Source organism: Onychostoma macrolepis, chromosome 13 (assembly GCF_012432095.1).
Source record: "Onychostoma macrolepis isolate SWU-2019 chromosome 13, ASM1243209v1, whole genome shotgun sequence".
NCBI classification, from domain to species: Eukaryota; Metazoa; Chordata; class Actinopteri; order Cypriniformes; family Cyprinidae; genus Onychostoma; species Onychostoma macrolepis.
This window is the reverse complement of record NC_081167.1, coordinates 9,765,591-9,786,234: the sequence shown is the minus strand read 5'-3', so window position 1 is coordinate 9,786,234 and position 20,644 is coordinate 9,765,591. Positions and strand designations below refer to the sequence as shown.

At 37.7% G+C, this 20,644-nt stretch overlaps 1 protein-coding gene across 3 annotated transcripts in view; it reads left to right on the top strand.

The window, feature by feature from the left end:
• Window positions 1-20,644, top strand: part of lrmda (leucine rich melanocyte differentiation associated) — a 286,940-nt gene that overhangs the window by 189,329 nt on the left and 76,967 nt on the right. For all 3 annotated transcript variants that reach the window (XM_058795123.1, XM_058795126.1, XM_058795125.1), the window contains 3 exons: window positions 7,768-7,894; window positions 9,125-9,264; window positions 13,686-13,812. In XM_058795123.1, the coding sequence (XP_058651106.1) occupies window positions 7,768-7,894; window positions 9,125-9,264; window positions 13,686-13,812 (394 nt within the window). The remainder of the gene's footprint in view (window positions 1-7,767; window positions 7,895-9,124; window positions 9,265-13,685; window positions 13,813-20,644) is intronic.

Here is a 20,644-nt window from a genome sequence, read left to right as displayed (position 1 = left end):
TCTATGACTTAGTTCCTCTTCAGTGTTTTTGTGTTCTGTAGAGTGGAACTCAGTGGTTGAGTTAATGATGAGGGTGAGTAAATAATGACAGAATTTTCATTTTTAAAGATTTTCATCCCTTTAAAGATATTTGACGCTAACATTTTGCCGTTTACTCACTTCCAACCGTGTATTTTATTTTTTATTTTTTCTGTGAAATACAAAATGAGATTGCACAGAATGTTCAAGCTGCTCTTTTCCATACAAAGAAATCAATGGTGATTTACAAAGCATCAAAAGGTCCAAAAAGGACAAAACAGCATCATGAAGTTATTTAAAAGTAGTCCCTCCGACTTGTGTACTATATATTTATCTATATAGATTTCTGAAGCCATAATATTTATTTATTTTTGACAGTGGCATCATTGTACATCAGCATCTGTTTTCCTTATAGTGTATGTAAAGCAGAAGCTTGAACATATAAAATAAAACAAAGACCTGGAACCAGTAAATTCTGATCATTTTTGGTTAAACCATTCCTAAGTGACCCTTTGTTATCTCCTCTTTAAATCCACAATTTGAGACTAATTAAATACGGCAATTTATTCATGGAACCCCATGTGTTTTTCTTTTTTTCAAATTTTTTTCTTTGACACATTTAGCTCCAAAACACTAGTATTTAGCTCTTTATACAATATATCCATTATTTATGTGATATACGCAGTACTGTAATGATAGTGTTGTTTAATGGAGCCAAATTATGCGCTGCAGGTTTGTGAATATCCACGTAAATAACAAACCAAAATGTACATTGTATATTGGAAGAAAATCACCCAAGCAGTGTGCATCCCCATTAAAACTGCAGGATAACTGCTCTATAAGCCTTTAACACATGTAAATTGCAACATAGCTGAAGCCCATTTCCTTACACATGTGATCTGTAAATTGCTGCCACCTGAGGGCTGGTGACATGTTTGAAGTCAGACAGGGTGGATGGGCTGAGATTAAGCTAGATAATGGCTGCCTAATACTGCCAAACTGAAGATTTATAGTGCCGCTGCATCTGAGGCATCATGTTTTTGAAGATTGAAAACAGAATTGCATGTGGGTTGAAGGTGGGAGTGCATCTGAGCTCCTTTGGCGCATATATTCTGCATGAAGCTGGTGTCAAGATCATATTCAAGGTTGTAGGGTTGATTAAAAAACCGGCACAATGCGCAGATGTGGCGTTCTACCTCACATTTATCACAAGAAATAGTTGATTCATTCATTCTCTCTATGCGATGAGGAGTTTGTCATGTCCTCTGATGGACAGCTTTGCGGTCTCATGTGCATCTTTTCTTCCTTCCTTTTTTTTACATTTATTAAAACCAGTCCGATCGCTGTTTTTACAGCCCCGCTTCCCTCTTTCATTCATTATAGTTTCTTATCTTGGCAGGCAATCAGAACTGCCAGGCAGCCAGTCCATTATGCACATATGAAGCCCATCACTCCAACCGGATTGGCCAATTCATCAAACATTTATCTTTTGCCCTGTGAACAGCATGTCAATTTGCCTGTCACTCCCAAGCCTTCGCAGCCTCTTTGGAATAAAAACATTACTTTTCCTACACCGGAGACAGCTTTGATGTTAAATCTCCCCTCTTTAACTTTCAAACAAGGCCTAAAGTCAGACTCGCACAGAAAAAGATCCCAAACAATGGGATCTGCGGCCATGCGAATGGGATCACCGAACCAGAGTCGTATTTTGAGAACGAGTCGTGGTGCTGGTTGCAGATCAGCTGGTGAAGATGTACGGCCTAGATCGCCTGTGGCTGTTCTGGGACCCAGTTTTGGCTCCAGACACATGGGTGACACTGTGGAGCCAAGGATATGAGAGAGACTAATATCAAAGGATGATCAGAGCTGCTCTGTCAAGAACAGACACACTGGGGACTCAAAAAAGAGAGCAGAGAAGAGAAAGGCCTTTTAAAACCGGCGAGCAAACAAGGGAATTACTGGCCATAGCAAAGGGAAATATCAAAGCTGGGAATATCATACAGAAGGAGGCTTTTGCTGAATGGGATCACTGCTGGAACGCAGACTCGGAATACAAAGGCAGCGTGAGTGCGTTTGAATGAACGCTGTGTCTGAAAATCTGTTATTTGCGGTTAGCACTGTTTGCTAACTTGGCAGGTGTATCTCTGAATTCTCTTTCCTTTTCTCTTTCTTTCTCTGTCTCTCCCTCCCTGGACATGTGACCTGTGAAAGCTGGCTGACTAATGGCTGCAGTGACTGACATTTCAACCAATAATCACAGAGTGTTTTTTTCCCCTGTTGTCAGCAGCAGTTTATCAATCAGCATGTCCGCATTAGTATTTGTCTATCGATCCATCCATCTCTGTCAAGCCATCTCTGTGTCATTGTCTGAGCTCTTGTCCTCTTGTTCGGCTTCTTTTGAAGGATAGTCTGCATAGTAATTTGTTTTACAGGCCCTGGCTTTGAAAGGTTTTACATGGCGGCCTTTTGAGGAGGCGTGGAATTAGACGCTCTCAGCGAGTGCTTGTTTCGCATGTCAGCAAACTGTCACCATCTACATGGGATCTTTTTAAAGTAACCTTTGGTAGTAATGTAATTGTTTGACCTTCTATCAACTTTCTCTTCAGTATTTCTCCTCCTCATTCCATTAGGCATTATGTTTAATAATTGGATTACGAGACATCCCAGTTTCACGAGCAAGAGCTACCATCAGGATGCTGTTTGTGCCAATAATTAGCTGCATCGTATACAAGCTAGTGTCTGTATCTCTGTAAAACTACACCTGTCACAAAAACGTGAACTGTGATTTTGTTCCTTGTTTTCGTGTTGGTGGTTTAATGAGGGGAATATTTCACAAATGTGTCGCCACGTGGAGTAATGAAAAAAAACCCGTCCTAGATAAAGTTTTGATGGTACATTTTTTACAGAGGTAACGAAAACATCTGTCACTAGATTTGATCGTTTATGTCGTTTATATCAGCAAGGTTCAGACTATCATTCTTACAGTTTGTCTTAAACCGTGTATTGTGTATAATTTCATTAAGTTCCATACTACTACATTTTATTTACTCAACAGCACACTTGGTGCTAAGTGAGTTTCAATTCTGGACCCTGTTTGTTGTTCAATCATCCAAATAATATGCTTGATGTGGCCAAAAATCAAGCTATTTTCATTTTAAAATGTTTTTAGTCTGTTTTCTTACAAAATGTTATGAATGTAAATGTTGTAAATCACTCATGTGTCACCACCACATTGGAGAGCCCACATTATCCACCAAGCCATCTCTGACCTGTATTTAATTTATATCATGGTCATTTGGTCGCCTTATTTATCCCGTGTAATCATGTGTTTTTTCCAGCGCAGTATGTTGTTTAGCAGCTAAATCTCCTGTTTTGTGAGCTGTGTGCTAACTCAGGCAGAGAGAGCCAGACACGCCGCACTGGCAAACATGTTGAGATATTCACTGTGACAATGAGCTTGATCATAATTATCTTAACAAGGAGTGGGTTCATTGGCGTGGCTCGTTAAATCTATCTCTCTTTCCTTCTCTCGTGTCTTCCCGTCCATCTCTCTCCTTCTCGCCTTAGATCAGACGGCGCTCCCTGCGTTGTGCTATTCTGTCATTGTGGTGTGACTTTGAAGATGGTGGTGAAAATGTGCAGTCAGTTTTGGATTCCCCATGGGGACGAGGTGTGAGTCAGAGAGGTTCCTACCTGAAAGTGTTTGTGTGTGTGATTGAGTTTTAGATTGCTTGTGTACTGACGTTATTTTAGTTTTGTAAGTGCCTGTTCAGGATTTACTCACCCTAAAGTTGTTTTTTATTCTCTGAAGCAAGTGTCATGCAAGAAAATGACCATGGTAAGCACACTTAAAAAAATAAAAAATTTAAAAAAAAATTAAAAAGCCCCACTTTATATTAGGTGGCCTTAACTACTTACATTTAAATTAATCATTTGATACAATGCACTTAATGTTTACATACATGGTTTTACATTGTACTTATATTTTAAAAATGTGCATGTAATTACATCTGTAATTAATTTCTGTAATTTCATTTATAATTACACCGTTGACCCATCCCTTACACCTTAACCCACTTTTAAACCTGCCCATACCTCCAAACATGTCCCTAACCTAACCAAAAGTGTTTTGCAATACAATATGAACACAATAAGTACATCGTACTTTCTTATGTAAGTACATAGTAGTCAATGACATAGTAGTCTCAGTAGTCAAGACCACCTAATATAAATGTAACTTAATCATTAAAGGCTTAGTTCACCCCAAAATGAAAATTATGTCATTAATTACTCACCCTCATGTCGTTCCAGACCCGTAAGACCTTCGTTCATCTCCAGAACACAAATTAAGATGTTTTTGATGAAATCTGAGAGCTCTCAGACCCTCCATATACAGCAACGCAATTGAAATGTTTCCAGGTCCAGAAACATAATTTACTCAACCATTCTTCTCCCCCGAGTTACGTCGTCCACCATTTTAGAGAGTATCACAACGCATACGCACGCTTTCCCCTAAGAGTAAACAACGCTTAATACACCGATTACGTTCATGCGCACGCTTTCCCCTGAACGTAAACAACGCTGGTTACGTCAAATATGTTCTTGGGTACTCTCCGAAATGGCGGAAGACGTAACTCGGGGGAGAAGAATGGTTGAGTAAATTGTTATTTTTGTTTTCTTTGCGCAAAATAAAAAGTATTCTCGTAGCGTCGCAAAACTTAAGTTGAGCCACTGATGTCACATGGACTGTTTTACCGATTTACTACGTTTCTGGACCGATTTCATCAAAAACATCTTAATTTGGGTTCCGAAGATGACAGAAGATGACAGAAGGTCTTACGGGTTTGGAACGACATGAGGGTGAGTAATTAATGACAGAATTTTCATTTTGGGGTGAACTATCCCTTTAAGCATAAATTACAAATTGGTGTCATTAAAAGTAGTGCACAATGTGCTCTATATTCCAGGTGTTTAACGTGTGACGTAGCCAATATGCAAGATTATCTGTGAATAAAAACCAAAGATAATATAGAATATGAACTGTGAAATATGAAAACGAGCAGTGTTGGGGGTAATGCATTACAAGTAACGCGAGTTACGTAATCAGATTACTTTTTTCAAGTACAGATTACTTTTTAATTTACAAGAAAATATCTGTTACTTTTTCAAAAAAAGTAGCGCCAGTTTGTTTTCCCATTTATTGACTGACACGTCTCCTGTCCTCATATTGGTGTTGTGTGCACTGTGTGAACATGATGTTACTGTAGTTCTAGACTAAATGTGAATGTGCATTAGTTCATCCCACTTGCAAAAAAAAACGATTTAGTATTCATCAAAATGAATACTAATGAAAGAGTGAAATCCAAAATCAGAATATGATGCAAACCTGCAATAATTAAATATGTTAAATAACACAAATGTATCTAATCCCATTTTATTAACCAATGTCTTTGCTGCTGACCTTTGATGATCCAGTTCAACCATACTAATGCGCAAAAATGACTTTAGATAAACTAACAATTGTGCTTCATTGTTTTGTTTTTTTATTGCTGAAGAGTGTTGAACCTTCTCCTGCGTTCTACTGTACAGACGTGAATTTACTTTTCCTTCAGCCTGAGGTGTACACTTTTTGGTGTGAAAGGGCTTTTACATTTGCTATAAATATAACTTCTTATATTAAAAACAATCAAGCCCTGCTCATATTTAAAAAGTAACACAAAAGTAACTTAACGCATTACTTTCCATAAAAAGTAACTAGTTACTTTTTTAGGGAGTAACGCAGTATTGTAATGCATTACTTTTAAAAGTAACTTTCCCCAACACTGAAAACGAGCAGCATAAAGATTCTTTAAAATTTGTCTCTTTGCATTCCATGGACAAAATAGCAAGATATATTAGGTTTAAAATATATTGAAGCCATTTCTGCAACTTCATATCCTATACTTTTCATATGTCTGCACCACTTTTATCAGTTGAAGCAATTTTTTTTCTGTATTTTATTTTGTTTAATGTATCTTGTAATCTCACTGTTATATTTTTTATTTATTTTCACTCTTAGGCAGAATTTGGCTTCCATAGTCAGGACTTGAGTGAATAAATATCAGAATGTTCATTTTTGGGTGAACTTTTCCTTTAAAAGCATTTGGCAATTAATCATTCAGTTAGTGGCACATTTTGAAAGTTTTCCTCTGCTGCACTGTACAGATGTTGCATATAATACAGCAGTGCAAATGTTTAGGCACAACGTGTTGTGGGCAAATTAGGGTTGAATCCCTGTTTGTTGTTGTGAATGTGATTTGGCCGCTCCCTTGGCTGTGAATTTAACTGATTAAATCACCTTTTGCACACAGCAGTAGTGACACGAAAACAACAATTAATAAGCAACCCCCCTGCGACGTGTGGATGCCTCTTAACTAAGCGGCTAATAACATTACACCCGCCCACAAACAGCCGAGGTAAACAGGTGGAGGGGGCTCGCAGAACAGCTTTCACTTATCGAGCAGGGACATTTCTCTGAATTTTGCACAATTTGACAATACAAATAGAACGTATTTCTCTTGTGGTTGGAGTTCTTGGCCGTCTGCTTCTATATGTTTGCTTTCTTCCTCTTGTAAAGCCCATAAAATTTCATCAGCCGTGTTCTACACGATAAGAGCAAAGTATTTGCATAACACAACAGAGAGTTTTATGACACTGACAGCAGGACCGATTTGTTCGTTGAGACAATAGTTGGGTGTCTTCCAAAGACAGACTTCACCTGGCTAGATATCAACATTTACTCCTGTGAGCTCCTTCCAGATTGCCTTGGGATTTTCCGCGCTACTGTACCACAGAAGGTCTCACGACAACAAAATCCATAAGATTATGATATGCAGGTGTTATTTTTCTTTTCACCCCAAGAGCGGCAAAGACTAGCATCTAGTCGCCATCGAATTGTTCTTTGCTCGAGGAGGCTGACAGACCTAAATGTCAATTAACCAAGGGTGGACACATTAATGTTGTAGGTTGTCAGCCTCTGCCATTTGAGGGATTAGAAACACACACCCCGGCTTTTATGCACCTTCCACGCCATGAACTTTGGAAGGCCCGACATTACCCTGAGCACCACCCTCCATCATGTTTATGCCAGCGCAGGGCGGGGAAGAGACCCAGACGGAGGGAAAGTCCTTGGGGACGGCGTGCCTGCACGTCTGTGGGGGATTGGGTGTCACGACAGGGAATAAAGGGAGAACCGTCAAACTTTTCCCCTCGTAAAGCAGTTGTTTTTAACAGCAAGCGGCTCATCGCAGAAGTTGCAGAAGTTGTACTCATTCCGTTTGTGGCTAGGCATTATAGCTGTGCTGGGAAAATGATGGATGACGAGTTAAATTTGTGTTGGGGGAGTGAAGGTGAACTGTGACAGAGTTATTTATCTTGGGAATGGAGGGTTAGGGTCAGGCAAAGCTGGGTGCCTGAAGGCACAAGACATTGACAAATTCATCCCGCACACTGCATTTCTGAAGCCCTTTTGTTTTGAATCCTGGCTACTCACGAGTGACCCTCATCACTCACGCTGCCAGCGTGTGAAGGATGCCGCACCATGCCAGGGGATCTTAGCGCCACTAATTCTTATCATTCACTCTCCTGACAGTCCCAAGCCCAAACTATTCCGGCCTGTGAAAGGGCCCGCCTGAAATATTTATTTCTGCACATAATGGCTGCCGAGATTTAGGGCCATATCATTTTTCCTCTCTTGCCTTATCATTGCAGGTCACTGACAGGCCTGAAAGCGTTCAGCCAACTGGAAGAGCTGATTGTGGACAACAATCTTCTCGGAAATGACCTCCAGTTGCCCAGGTTACCACGGCTCCATACCCTGACGCTCAATAAGAACCAAATATCCTTTGCTTTTCAGCTCTCATGCTTGACCAAAATGACAGGATATGCTGTGAGTGTCTTTGCAATGCAGTGCAGGATCTCCTTTTGCCACACTTGGTCTCTTTAAATGATGTTATTGTGTTAAATTGAGCTCCTATCTAATGGGGCTGCTTTATAAACTCACTTGAGTTTGTGCCACGGTGACCTCTAGTGGAGGAGAGGCGAAAAACAAAACAAAAAAAACAGCACAGTCCCATGACTGAAAGATAAAGCCCTGTTAAACGTCTTTCCTAGAAACAGATCATATCATATGGTGACCCTTATCGTAGTTGCAGTATTGGCCTCATGAGCAGAAAGCAGAGCAAACAGAGTTTATTAACCAATATTTGAACTCATACATTTCCTAGTGTAGCGTTAGGTGTTTAATAAGCTAGCGTACCAGCCACCCCACGCCAAAAGTAAATCTTTGAAGCCAGACTGGAAATTTCAGGTTTCCATCCGTTGACAGTCAGCAATTACATCACTGCGACACGTTACATTTGGTTTGTGTGATGAGACGCAAAGAGAAGTAAATGGCAAAAGTAAATGTGCTAGCCTGACGAAAATTTATGCTCTGCTGTTTGTCGCTGGATGCTATCCATCTACATAATAATGACGCAGCCTCACCCTCTGTTCTCCAAACAGCTCTCCTCCGACAGAGTGTCAGCAGCTCAGACCCGAATTCTGCTGTGAAGTGGTCTGCACATGCTAATGGGCCAATTATTTACATCCTGTAGTGGCCTGCTGCCATTGAAATTCAAGTGCTGCATTAGTGTGGTTGTATTTTGACATGTTTCGGGCACCATTTTCCAATGAAGTGAATGTATTAGTGATGAATTTGCTGTGAAGTGGCTGTTTGTTTCCCTGTGCTGGGTGAAAGGGAGGGAGGGGGGGGTGTCCATGGCTTAGGGAGTCACTAACTGTTTTTACCACAAGGCATCCATCATTTTGTCAATGTTTTTAATGTTCTGCACCAAGCCACCCAGGAAATGGGAAGAGGAACAGGAGAAGAGAGCAGCCAAACTTGCAGCAAATGCCAAAATTTCACTCTTAAATTTACCCACTCTTTGTATTCTCAAGCACAATTGCTTTTGAGCTCTTTCCGAGGGTTTCGGACGGAGTTCTTCTGGCTGGCCAAGCCAGCGGAGAGCACAGAGTAAATGCTAATGTAATTAACAGCCTGGATTCCTTGACCTCTGCCCTGTGACACTTCACCGACATCGAGGCCCTGTTGGAGCATTTGGCGGAAGTGACGCCAGCGCTGGAATACCTGAGCCTTCTGGGAAATGAGGCCTGTCCCAACCAACTGGTCAGCATGGATAAAGATGAAGACGACTATCAGAGATACAGGTCAGAACACTGTCTACACTGATGGACATGCACAATACAAAGTGGTTTTGAATTTGAAACATTTGTTTCTGTAATGTCTGTCCCATACAGAGGTATCCAAAAATCTGACAACTCCTTGGAAATTTGGGTTTTTAGAACTTGGAAGATTAACAACACTAAATTAGGAGTATTTTAATTAGAATAACATTTTAATTAGGAATAAATTAATGCTTTTATTCAGCAAGACTGCGTTAAATTGATCAAAAGGTTATAACAGGTAAGATATTTATAATGTTACAACTGTTGATTTTAATTTTCTGTTCATCAAATAATCCTGGAAAACATATATTGTGATTTCCACAGAAATATTAAGATGCACAACTGTTTATTGTCAACATTGATAATAATAAGAAATGTTTCCACCACCATATCAGCATATTAGAATGATTTCTGAAGGATCATGTGACACAGAAGACTGGAGTAATGATGCTGAAAATTCAGCTTTGCCATCACAGGAATAAATTACATTGTAAAAAAAAAAAAATATATATATATATATATATATACTTTAAATTGTAATATTTAAATAATATAATGATTTAAAAACTAAATAAGGGAAAAAAAATTAAAGAAAGAAAGAAAAAAAGCCCCCAACCCCTAATTCAAATAGATATTTTCACTAGTGGTCTCAGACCTTTGGGCCTCGCTTTTTATGAAGTCTCTGGTGTCCTAAAGCAATGAAGGCAATTTTTTTAGGTACTCATGAATTTTTGTTTTGATATGTTTTTATTTCTTCTGGTAAAAAAGAAAAATACCCCAGGAGTGTGTTGTTTGGCAACTTTCAGTAATCTTTTATTTGGATGAACGGCTGTTGCACAACACCATAAATCACATTGCACAAGCAAAGACTGATACTTTAGGCTATAACCACACTCCTCTTAAAGCTACTCGCCTCCTTTTTTTCTTTCTTTTCATAGACTTGCAAAATCGATTTCATGTGTGAATTGTGATAACCACAAATGAGTGTTTGCTATCCTTTCCTACAAGATGAAACGATGCATTCATTATCAAGCCCAGGCCTATGGGAGTGCAATGCCACGCTATGTTACCACCATTTGTCAGGTTTTCAACATGAAACCCAGCGGTGGGAAGAAGGGAGGGAGAAACACATTCTTTGTCTACCTTAGACCTAAGTGCATTTTTCTTGACACTGTTCAGTATGAATCATTTACTATACAGATGAACCCAATAGGCGCCACTCTCGCGCGATGTCTCCCATGCTTCACTTGGTGCAGAGGACGACCATTCTTTCCCTGACTGACAGCAGCTGTGTGTTTGTGATGTAATATTCATAATGTGTCACATAGTAATACATCAATTTGAGCATAATGCAGATTTTATGTCTGACAGGGTTAGGCGAGCTCTCAGGTCATAGCAGGACTGGCCTTGGGCTATGCACTTCTCAGACTGCGCCCTAAGAACAAAAAATAAAAAATGCGACCTGCTTCATAACACGGTGAAATATAGCACGCCTCTTTGCGCTTTTTCAATTAGTCAAATGAAATGAACAGGCGTAAGTACACTCGGCTGTATTTTACAGCAGTCGCTCGGCTCATTCATCATTGTTTACTTCTGGGGCTCGAGGAGGTTTTTTTTCTCTCTTTAGCTGAAGAAGTACAGCGCTCGACACAGCGACAGCCATCTGCGGTTAAGGATGTATGTCCTGTCTCTCTGGAATGCTCTCCAGCCCATGCTGTCTGTGATTGCATGTTTGTCTCTTGACATCGTGACGTGTGTGTGGGCTTAAATATCTGTGTTTGCTGAAGATCAGAAAGTTTAGGGCCAGTTTTGCCTGGGGTGCTTTAAACAACGCTTGCTGCAGAGCTGCTCCAACCATCTGTTAGATCAGCACAAACAATTTCACAATCATCAGGAAAACACCTGCATGTTGCCTGCTAACACTCGCTGTTATTATGTTTGTTTGTAATTGAATCATAACAGTAAACAAAGCGTACCCACACCACACTGCTCCCAGTCACTCCAGAGGAATTTGTTACATAAAGTTAATAGTTGTTTTGCTAAGACAAGTATGATTCGTATTGTTGCACATAGTTAAGGTTAGGGATTTAAACAAAATAACTTTTAAATATTCCCTCTATATATATATATATATATATATATATATATATATATATATATATATATATATACACATACACACACGCACACACCATACAAGTTTGGGATGAGTACAATTTTGAATGTTTTTGAAAGAAGTCTCTTATGCTCACAAAGCCAACGTTTATTTGATCAAAAATGCAAGTAATGTGATATATTATTACAATTTAAAAATAGCTGTTTTATATTTTAATATATTTAAAATATATTTTGTTCATGTGATGGTAAAGCTGAATTTTCATCAGTGAGTCTTTAGTGTCACATGATCCTTTAGAAATCATTCTAATATTCTGATTTATTGTTAATTATTAGTTTTTTTCCTTTTTTTTTTCTTAAAGAAATTAATACTTTTATTCTGCAAAAATGTTATTGATAAAGTGATAGCAAAGACACAAAAATATTCTATTTTGAATAAATTTTTATTTTACTTTTTTCATCAATGAATCGTGTGTATTATGTCAATTATTTATATTAATATATGTTAGAAATATTAATTGTTAATAATTATATGTATTTTTCCCCAACCTAACTTGTTCATCATTGCTTACGGTGTAAAAACTAGTGCTGTCAATAGTATAAAATAATTATGATTATCCTTTGATTTCTAGGTAGGTTTAGAGAGCAAAATGAAAAGAAAAAGCAATATACAATTTGATAATTGCTTTAAGAATTTGAATTAAACGTAATGAATTCATATTAAGTTCATACATGACCTAACTAAAAAATACATTTATTATTTATTTTTTTAAATAAAAAAACAAACAAACAAACAAAAAACATAGCAACACCCTGGCAAGCACCCCAGCAAGTAAAATTTGTGTTTTCTTCAGAATATGTAGAAAATCAAGATTGCTATATTGTTGTAAATTCTAATTTGCAAAAGCGGTGTTCACATGCACAAGACACACTTGTGTTTATGCAAATGGAGTTTAACTCTGAATAGATGCGATGGAAAACACATCCCTGCACGTTTTTGATTCAGGCTTATCTTAATAGGATCAATCCGCAATTGTGTTCTCTGTGATCCATCAGGAATAAACACGTAGCATGGGTTCGCCTTCGTCCTTCATCATTGTCATCATCATGGGTTTGTTGCTGGCTTTTGCATGAGAGCTCGGTTGGAAATCTGTCACTGCCCATATACACATCTGTTCACACCCTCCACTTAGTGTCTCTCTCTCTCGCTGTCTGTCTCACTCTCTCTCTCTCTCTCTCTCTCTCTCTCTCTCTCTGTCTCTCTCTCTCTCTCTCTTTCTATCTCACTCTCTGTTTGAAGTCTTGACATGCCTCTTCCTCCATTCCAGTCAGCCTGTGAAAGAATCTGTTGTCATCTATGTATTCCTGCTATTATCTCACGTCATTTTCTCTCCCTGAATGAAAGACAGAGAGTGTGTGAAAGCGTAAAGAGATATCTGTGAAGCTACAGAAATGACAGCTTGGCAGATTCTGTCAATGTGGGCTTTTTATCTGTTTATGTGTTGTACGTATTTTTACATATTTTGAAGGTAATTACCTATTTACAAATATTGCTATGGTTAATTTAACGCATTTCGAATGAAATGTTCATTTAAGTTTTGTTTTCTATGGTTGACTTGCAGATTTAAATTAGAAATTCATCATTTACATTTTGATTTATTTTATTATTATATTATATTTTTTATAGATTGTGTTAATATTTTGTATTAGATCGTTTTTTAAATATTTTCTTATTGTATTTAATTTTTAAATATTTTTAAATATTTCAATAGTATGTTTTAATGCCTACATGTTTTTTTTTTTTTTTTTAGTTTTACTTTTATTTATTGTGATCTGTCTGTCTGTCTGTTTTCTTTTCCATGCAAGATACGCACTTCCTAAAATTTTAAAACAGCTTATTTTCATGTTTACAGCCCCATTTTACTTTGACAAAATAGTATGAGGTATACTAAAGGCAAAACAAATTACTGAAATATTATCTTAAAATATTTACAATTACTGGATTATATAAGGAACATTTGCTTCCTTCCAAATGAACAAACAAATAAAAAAATAAACAAACAAATAAATAAATATACATTATGACGTTGTATGTGGTTTGGTGTTTTCTAATGTTGTTGTTTTATTTTATTTAATTTCTTTTAACTGTTTTAATGTATTTTCAAAAGTATTAAAACTAAATTATGAAAACTGCAGCAAAACAACATAAAATGCTACTTTTGTAACCTGTGATCTGGTATACTGGCTGAATCTGCTTTTTTTTTTTTTTTTTTTTTTTAAATCTGTAGGTACTTTGTGCTGCATAAGCTGACAAAGCTGAAGTTCCTGGACACCAGGAGAGTGACCCAGTGGGAGCGGTCAGAGGCCGAAGCACGTGGAGCTTTCATGAAGGTGGTCAAGCCGAAAAATGACCAAGTAAGTGCTTTGATTTTACTAGAAAGACCAAGACACATGACAGATACAGGATCAACAGACAGTTGAGATAATCTGAGATAACTGACTGTGTATCCCAGATTTAGATATCTAAAATGCTCTGTAGTTTAGCATGTAACCCAGCAGCCGGTTAAGCATCTTTGCCTTATGTAATGCGGCCGAATAACTACACAGCCTGACCCTGTAAATGATTTGTGTAACCCTCCCCTTTCTGTGCAGATGACTATAAGAACTTAAAAGGCTAAGGCACCGTAAGCTAATCCATCCCACTCCTTCTTAGCTTCCATTGTTTGTTCGTAGCAAATTGTCAGAATCTTTTAAGAGGTTACTTGTACGCAGCTCTTTGAAGACGTGGCCTTTCAATCTCGCATGGCTGTTTAGAGGAGGGTCTTTTTAATGACCACGACCTGACCTCTTTCCGTATGCATGAGCCCAGATCAAAGTGGACGGCGCCTGTCCGATCGGCCTTGCTTTGCACGGCGTGACAGCGCTCTCGATCGGAGTGACAGCTCACGTTCATGACAGTCACCATCGCTTAATTATCCATCACGCACACAATTATTTCTCTCTCTCGCTCGCGTTTCAAGGAGGCGGGAGGAATCCTAGTCTTCAAACACATCTCCATTCTCTTCAGAGTTTATGAAGGAATGGCTTCAGTAAGATTTGATTTAATGTAATTGTGCAGTCATAAAATATTTAGCTTATGGTCAAACCAGGTCTTTATATTCACTGCTTCCTAATAGTTAGAGAAGCAAACAGGGATGTGAATGCTCATGTAATTTGATGCAGAGTTTAAAAAGAACAGAATATTTATCACAGTCAACATTCAGACAAAGTAAGCTGGTATTTATTTAGTTTGCATGACGCTGAATCACTTATTTTGCTTCAGCATTAAAGTGACAGAAAAAGTGAAAACCATGCAATAAGTTAACCTCATTCAGGCATGTTTTTAGTTTGAAGGGTATTTTGTTATTTGGAAAATAAGAAAAAGCTGATTGGGGAATGGAATATAAAGTGTTGTGCAACCTGTCCTCTCAAATAAGACGAGACATTTCAGGACATGCCATTTTGAGAGTGATGGAGATGAATAAATGATCACATGTGAAGTAAGTAAAACAATTTCCAATAAAACTGTAATTTAATGCCACAGTAGATCCATTTTAAGCACAACCATTGAGCATTTTCAGCATTTAAATGCTGTTGAAATAGTCCACTGTTTTATATATCTGGGAACCAACACAGTGTTTATGGATTTAGTTTTTTTAAGTTATGCAGAGTTTGCGTCTAATCCAAAAGTTTACCCGAAGTAATCCAGAACATTTTAGAATCCGTGTTAATCTTTTACAAAGCGTCTGTTTTTCAACATGGTAATTGTATAATGCGAACCTGACGTTTTCCCATTTTTGGGGCAGATGAGTGCAGTATTGAATAGACATTAAAAAAAAAAATTGTTTGTTTTTATTTTGGCCTGCAGTCAACTGTGATCCATTTTGTAATTGAGTTTGTCACTCTGTCTGAGGTAGATTTAGAGGATGTTCACACAAAACATGTGTTTGTGCTGTTTTAACTCTTTTGGTCTACGTAAACGTGCAAATGTGCATTTTAACCAGTGCATCATGTTTTACTTTTTTCTGTATCTAGACACATGAACATCTAAACATATTACAAATCATTCCTAACATGCAGAGCTGGGTAGATTACTTACAAATTGTAGTCCATTACAGATTACATGATGAAAACTGTAGTTAGTAACGTAATCTAAGTTACTCGTTTTAGGGAATGTATTCTTAGTACTTTTTAGGTTACTTTTTATCAAACATGTTTTAAAGTTACCATAAATTTACCACATTCATAAGAAAGAAAGAAAGAGATAAGATTAAAGTAGACTAAATATTTTAAGTGTTTGGCTGACAAAAAGCTTGCATCATTGTTTGTTTCATACATGGTCTAATTGCTTGAGAGGTGCTATTTTCCCTCGAACTCAGAAGCATGGTTTGCAAAAAATTTTTTTAGTGTTTTTATTGTTAGTTTGTTAATGTCGGTAACTAATGGTAACAAATATATGTAGAAATTAATGTTAACTTAGATTAGTAAATTCATTGTACCTAATACAAAAACTTATGTTAAGAAGTTAAACCTGATTGTAAAGTGTTAAAGTTTCTAAAGTCTACAGTAAAAGGACAAGAATATCTCTGGCCTGTCCACTGTCAGACACTTGAGCAGATGAAACAGACTCTGCTGTAATGCTGTAAGGCTTCTGTCCTCTCCACAATAACTGCTATTGTAGAGGCCTAGTGAGAGGGAGAAAGTTGGCTGTGCTCTAATGTCCCATATCTGTGCCTGGCGCAGCTGTCACGCCAACGTTTGCCTAGCATTTGTTTTGATTTAGATGAGACATGATGTGGCAGCCATAACAAGCTCTGTGGGGCATGTGTACTCTCTGTCTCTAATTGGCTTCATCATCATGCCGATTGTCTACTGACCAATAGTGCAGGTCACCAATTAATGAGCGCAAGCGACGAGCGAGAAGATGATGGCATAATTAGTTATTTGTGTTTGCTTTTATTCTTCATCCAGTGGGGTGTCTTACATTTAAAGACATGCTGGCGTTAACATTGTTACAGCAGACTGTAATTAGCTCTTCCTGCTTTCCAAATTTGCCATCAAACTGGAGTCCTGTACCGACAGCTTGCTGTTGTAGTATTGTGGTAGTCTTTGAATGTCTCATCTATGCCTGTCTGTTAGGTCTTACCCACTGTTTCCTCTGTCTGTTCAGTTTTGCGTGTTGACAGAAAGAAAGAAATATCTGAATTATATTTGTTCTATTTATTTCTATATGTTAGTGGGGCTGTATGAATATACTGTTATAGAGTTTAAAACGTCATGCTCAAAAAAAAAAAAAAAAAATTAAACAATTACTGTAATTTCAGGCTTCTTTTGTTTTTGTTTTTACCTGTAAAATTAAATCTAATACGATTGTTTATGTGCTTTGTTTCTTGTTGTCCTATGAAAATAGTGATCCCAGTCCACAAAGAGATTGATTTAAATTAAGTTGCAAAAACACCAATTTACATTTCACCCATTGGCTGATCAGGAATGTAAGCTGCCCAGTCATTGGTTTAAAAAAGATGGCCAGTATTATTCCTAAATACCAAAAAAAAAAAAAAAAAAAAAAAAAAAAATATATATATATATATATATATATATATATATATATATATATATATATATATATATATATATATATATATATATATATATATATAATTTATATAAATAAATAAACACTTGAATTTTAATATTTAAAGGCCACATTTTAAGCTGCCTTTCTGCTGTGATGTTAGGTACACTGATACATGGCAAGGTTTTTATAAAAGTCCAAAGAATTTGAATAGCATAACATTGAAACTTTTTCACCTTTTCCAAGAGTCTCAAATTATACCCAAAGTGTAAATAGCTGGACAGAAATTGCTCTTATCACATTCAAAGAGTTTTCACTTTATTGTCTCCCAAAGTGACGTTGCACTTACTGAATGTGTTGAAATGTTTAGCGTCTTTGCAATTTAGCCCAAGGTGACATTTATTACAGCCTGTTGCAAATCTCTTTCTCTTCTGCATTGATTTTTTTCCTCCCACCATGCACTGGTGGTCCTACAACTATATATTAATGTAAGTGGTTGAAAATGAGCTGTCTCGCTGTTGTTGTCTGGTGTCTCTGCATGGCTGATGTGTGCTGGAAGGGAGGGAGGTCGTTTTGCGAGCTGTAGTTATGAGGACAGCGTAATTGGGCCTGTGTTTTATTGGATTTCTAGAGTGGTGAAATGGAGTGATCTGACCAGCTTAGAGAGAGAGATAGAAAAAGGAGAGAGGGATAAACAACTACCTGCAGTAAACAAGGAAATCCAGAAAGGGTGTTTAGGATTTTTTTCCATCTCCTTTCTCAAAGCCACGGTTAAGAGAAGGAAAGTGAAAAGCCTTAAGCTGTACTTTTGGGAAATTGGGTGTGCAGGAATGCCGTAATGTGATAATTTTTTCAGAGGCCTCAGAGGTCATGGAATGTGATGGCGTGAAACCACACAGAGACCAAAAAAAAGTTGTGGTTAAATTTAGGCTCCTTAGGCTCCTGAAGTACAGCAAACCCTTCATAACATTGTTAAATCATTCACTTTAACTAGCCATGTCTACAAAAACTGACAACTTTGGTCACTTATTTTAGAAGCTCTTTTGTATGGTGCTCAGCAAAAATAAAAAAATATTAAGCAACTGAAGGACACTTTTTTTTAATGAAGAGATGAAGTAGCTGCTTCTCAACGAAACGTTTGGTAGCCACGTAAGGATATAATGGCTCTGAAATGTCAGCTAGATTATGCTTGAATGAAGCATTTGACTTGATTTTCTCACCACGATACACAATTTCTCCCACATCCTTCTCCTGGGTAATGAAAAACAGACGGCCCAACTGGAGGAGTTCGTGTCAGTGCTGAGTCCCATCAGTTCTAGTCACACAAACTCGGCTCTCCGTAATCCATGTTGGCAGATCCAGGAAAGTTATGAGGTCGATCTCCTCTCTGCATTTTTCATATTAATCCGCCTCTCGTCAGAGTTCATATCAAGACAGTGAAATAAAAGAGCCAAACTAAGACAGACCACCTCAGTGAAGCTGCCTGATAGCATGTGATTATTGTATTTTTCGCTTTGTATGCTCTGTAGAAAACGAGATGGACAGAATGCTTCTCTTTTTCTCTCTGTATCATCCCTCTTGCGGCGTGGTGCCATATTCATCTCTCTATGTTAGAATTATGACTTCCCTGAAGCATTTAAACATAATAAACAGCAGGCTGTAGAACTGAGCGCCAATGTACTTTCAGTGTTTGCTGAATCATTTTATGGATAAATCTTTCCTCGAAGACACTTATAAAAATATCATTGCAATGGGAAGTGCAGTTTGACCAAACAGATTGCTTGGAAACAGTTGTTACTGCCATTTTCTACAGACAACCTTAACTAAATTTTTTGTTACTCTGAAACTAACTTGTGACGGGTGATTCAGTTTAGCTGATCCACAAAGATAACAGGCAGATTTACTGCGTACATTGTCATCAACACTGTGTTAAATTAAACCAGCCACAACTGTGTACGAACTTGCAGCTGTTTCTTTGTGCATTTAAGCAGGTTTGCAGCCTGTGTGCGCATGTTTGTTTTATTGTTGGTATGTGTACAGATCCAATAAATCTGGGATTTTCTGATCCCAGGACATGCATACACATGACTACAATAAATTATTTGATAGTATGTTTATTGCCACTTTTGTCTTATTTTATTATTATTTTTTTTTTAAATACCAATTCTCACTATTAACTAGCATGCATATTAATTAATAATTAATAATTTTATTATTTTTATTTATTATTATTATTATTATTGTTGTTATTATTATTAACCCAAACTCCTCTGTTAGTAGAAGAGTAAAAAGAGGATCGTTAACATAAACATGGCATCAAGTCACTGCAGTATCGATCAAAGTCACAGTCTCTGTCCAGCACCATTTTTACGATCGCTGCGCTTCATGTGTGGGAAGAGCATAGCTATGAGAACACTGTCTCCCCCATGTGTTAGAAAACATGGTTTGGATTTCCCCTCATCTTTCCTGAGGGACAAGGGCTGGGACGCATTTTCCTTCTGGCCCGTGGTGTCCAGCAGTGAAGTGTTTGGACCGCAGGGGGACCGGGCCGCTGAAAGTGCTCTGGCAGCTGGAGTTTTTGGGAGGTCGCCGTGAGGGCACAGTCCGCAAAAAACAGCCGCAATTAGAGCTAGTGACTCATTGTGTCCACATAAATCACATTACATTGCACATCATAAACAGACTGTAAAACTTTAAAGCACAGTTAATTGTTAGTAATAGCTGCACGATTGATTTATGGCCTCATACAAAGCCGAGAGATAGGGGCGGATGACCTCAATGTCACGTCACTCTTATTACACGAGTGATAAATTGCATATTTTGGCCTGAAAACAAGCAGATGTTTTTGAGGAGTTTTGTTTGAACAGCCACAATGATGTTTCCCATTTGCATTGCTTAATGGAAATTGAGGGAGAACGGCCCATCTGTCCCTTGCGTTTGCTCAACTGCTATAAGATATGACTAAATGTAGTTGTAAAAATGACAGTATCAAGCTTAGACGTTGTCAAGGCTTTGTTCCACGCATTAAACAAAACCATAACAGAGCGAAAATGTGCTGTGTCATTGACATCAATACGCAAAATCCTTAAACGGAGTATTCTGTTACAGAAATAACCATAGATATTATCCTGTGATGGATTTTGATTTGCATAAACCAGATAGTGCTTAGTCATAATTAGTCTCATCTAATGTACTGTACTGTATATCACACAAAACTTGACAGTACTTATTTATCTGGCTAGAATTTTTTATTTTTTTTACATGCCAGTCTGTTATTGTAGTATAATCTATTTCAGGTAAACCAACCCCAAATGGCATATTAGAACAAAGCAAACTGTGATTGGTCACTTTATTTGTCAAACAGACAGTCTCTTCCCATCTAAGTGGGCAGTTCTGGCCTGAATAAGTAGCAATGTTGAACTTTTTTTTTTTCTGTTTAGTCAAGGCCTGGTCAAGTGAGAGTAATAATGAACTAAAGATGACTAGCTGGGATTTCTCTAGTTGACGGATGCCCTCCGTGCTTCTGCTGTTAGTGTGGAAGTGGACAGCGCGGTTCTGCTAGCGCTACTAAGTGAGCTGCTGTTTTTTTAAGTCCCAACACTTATTCAATGATGTTTTTGCAATTACAGAGAC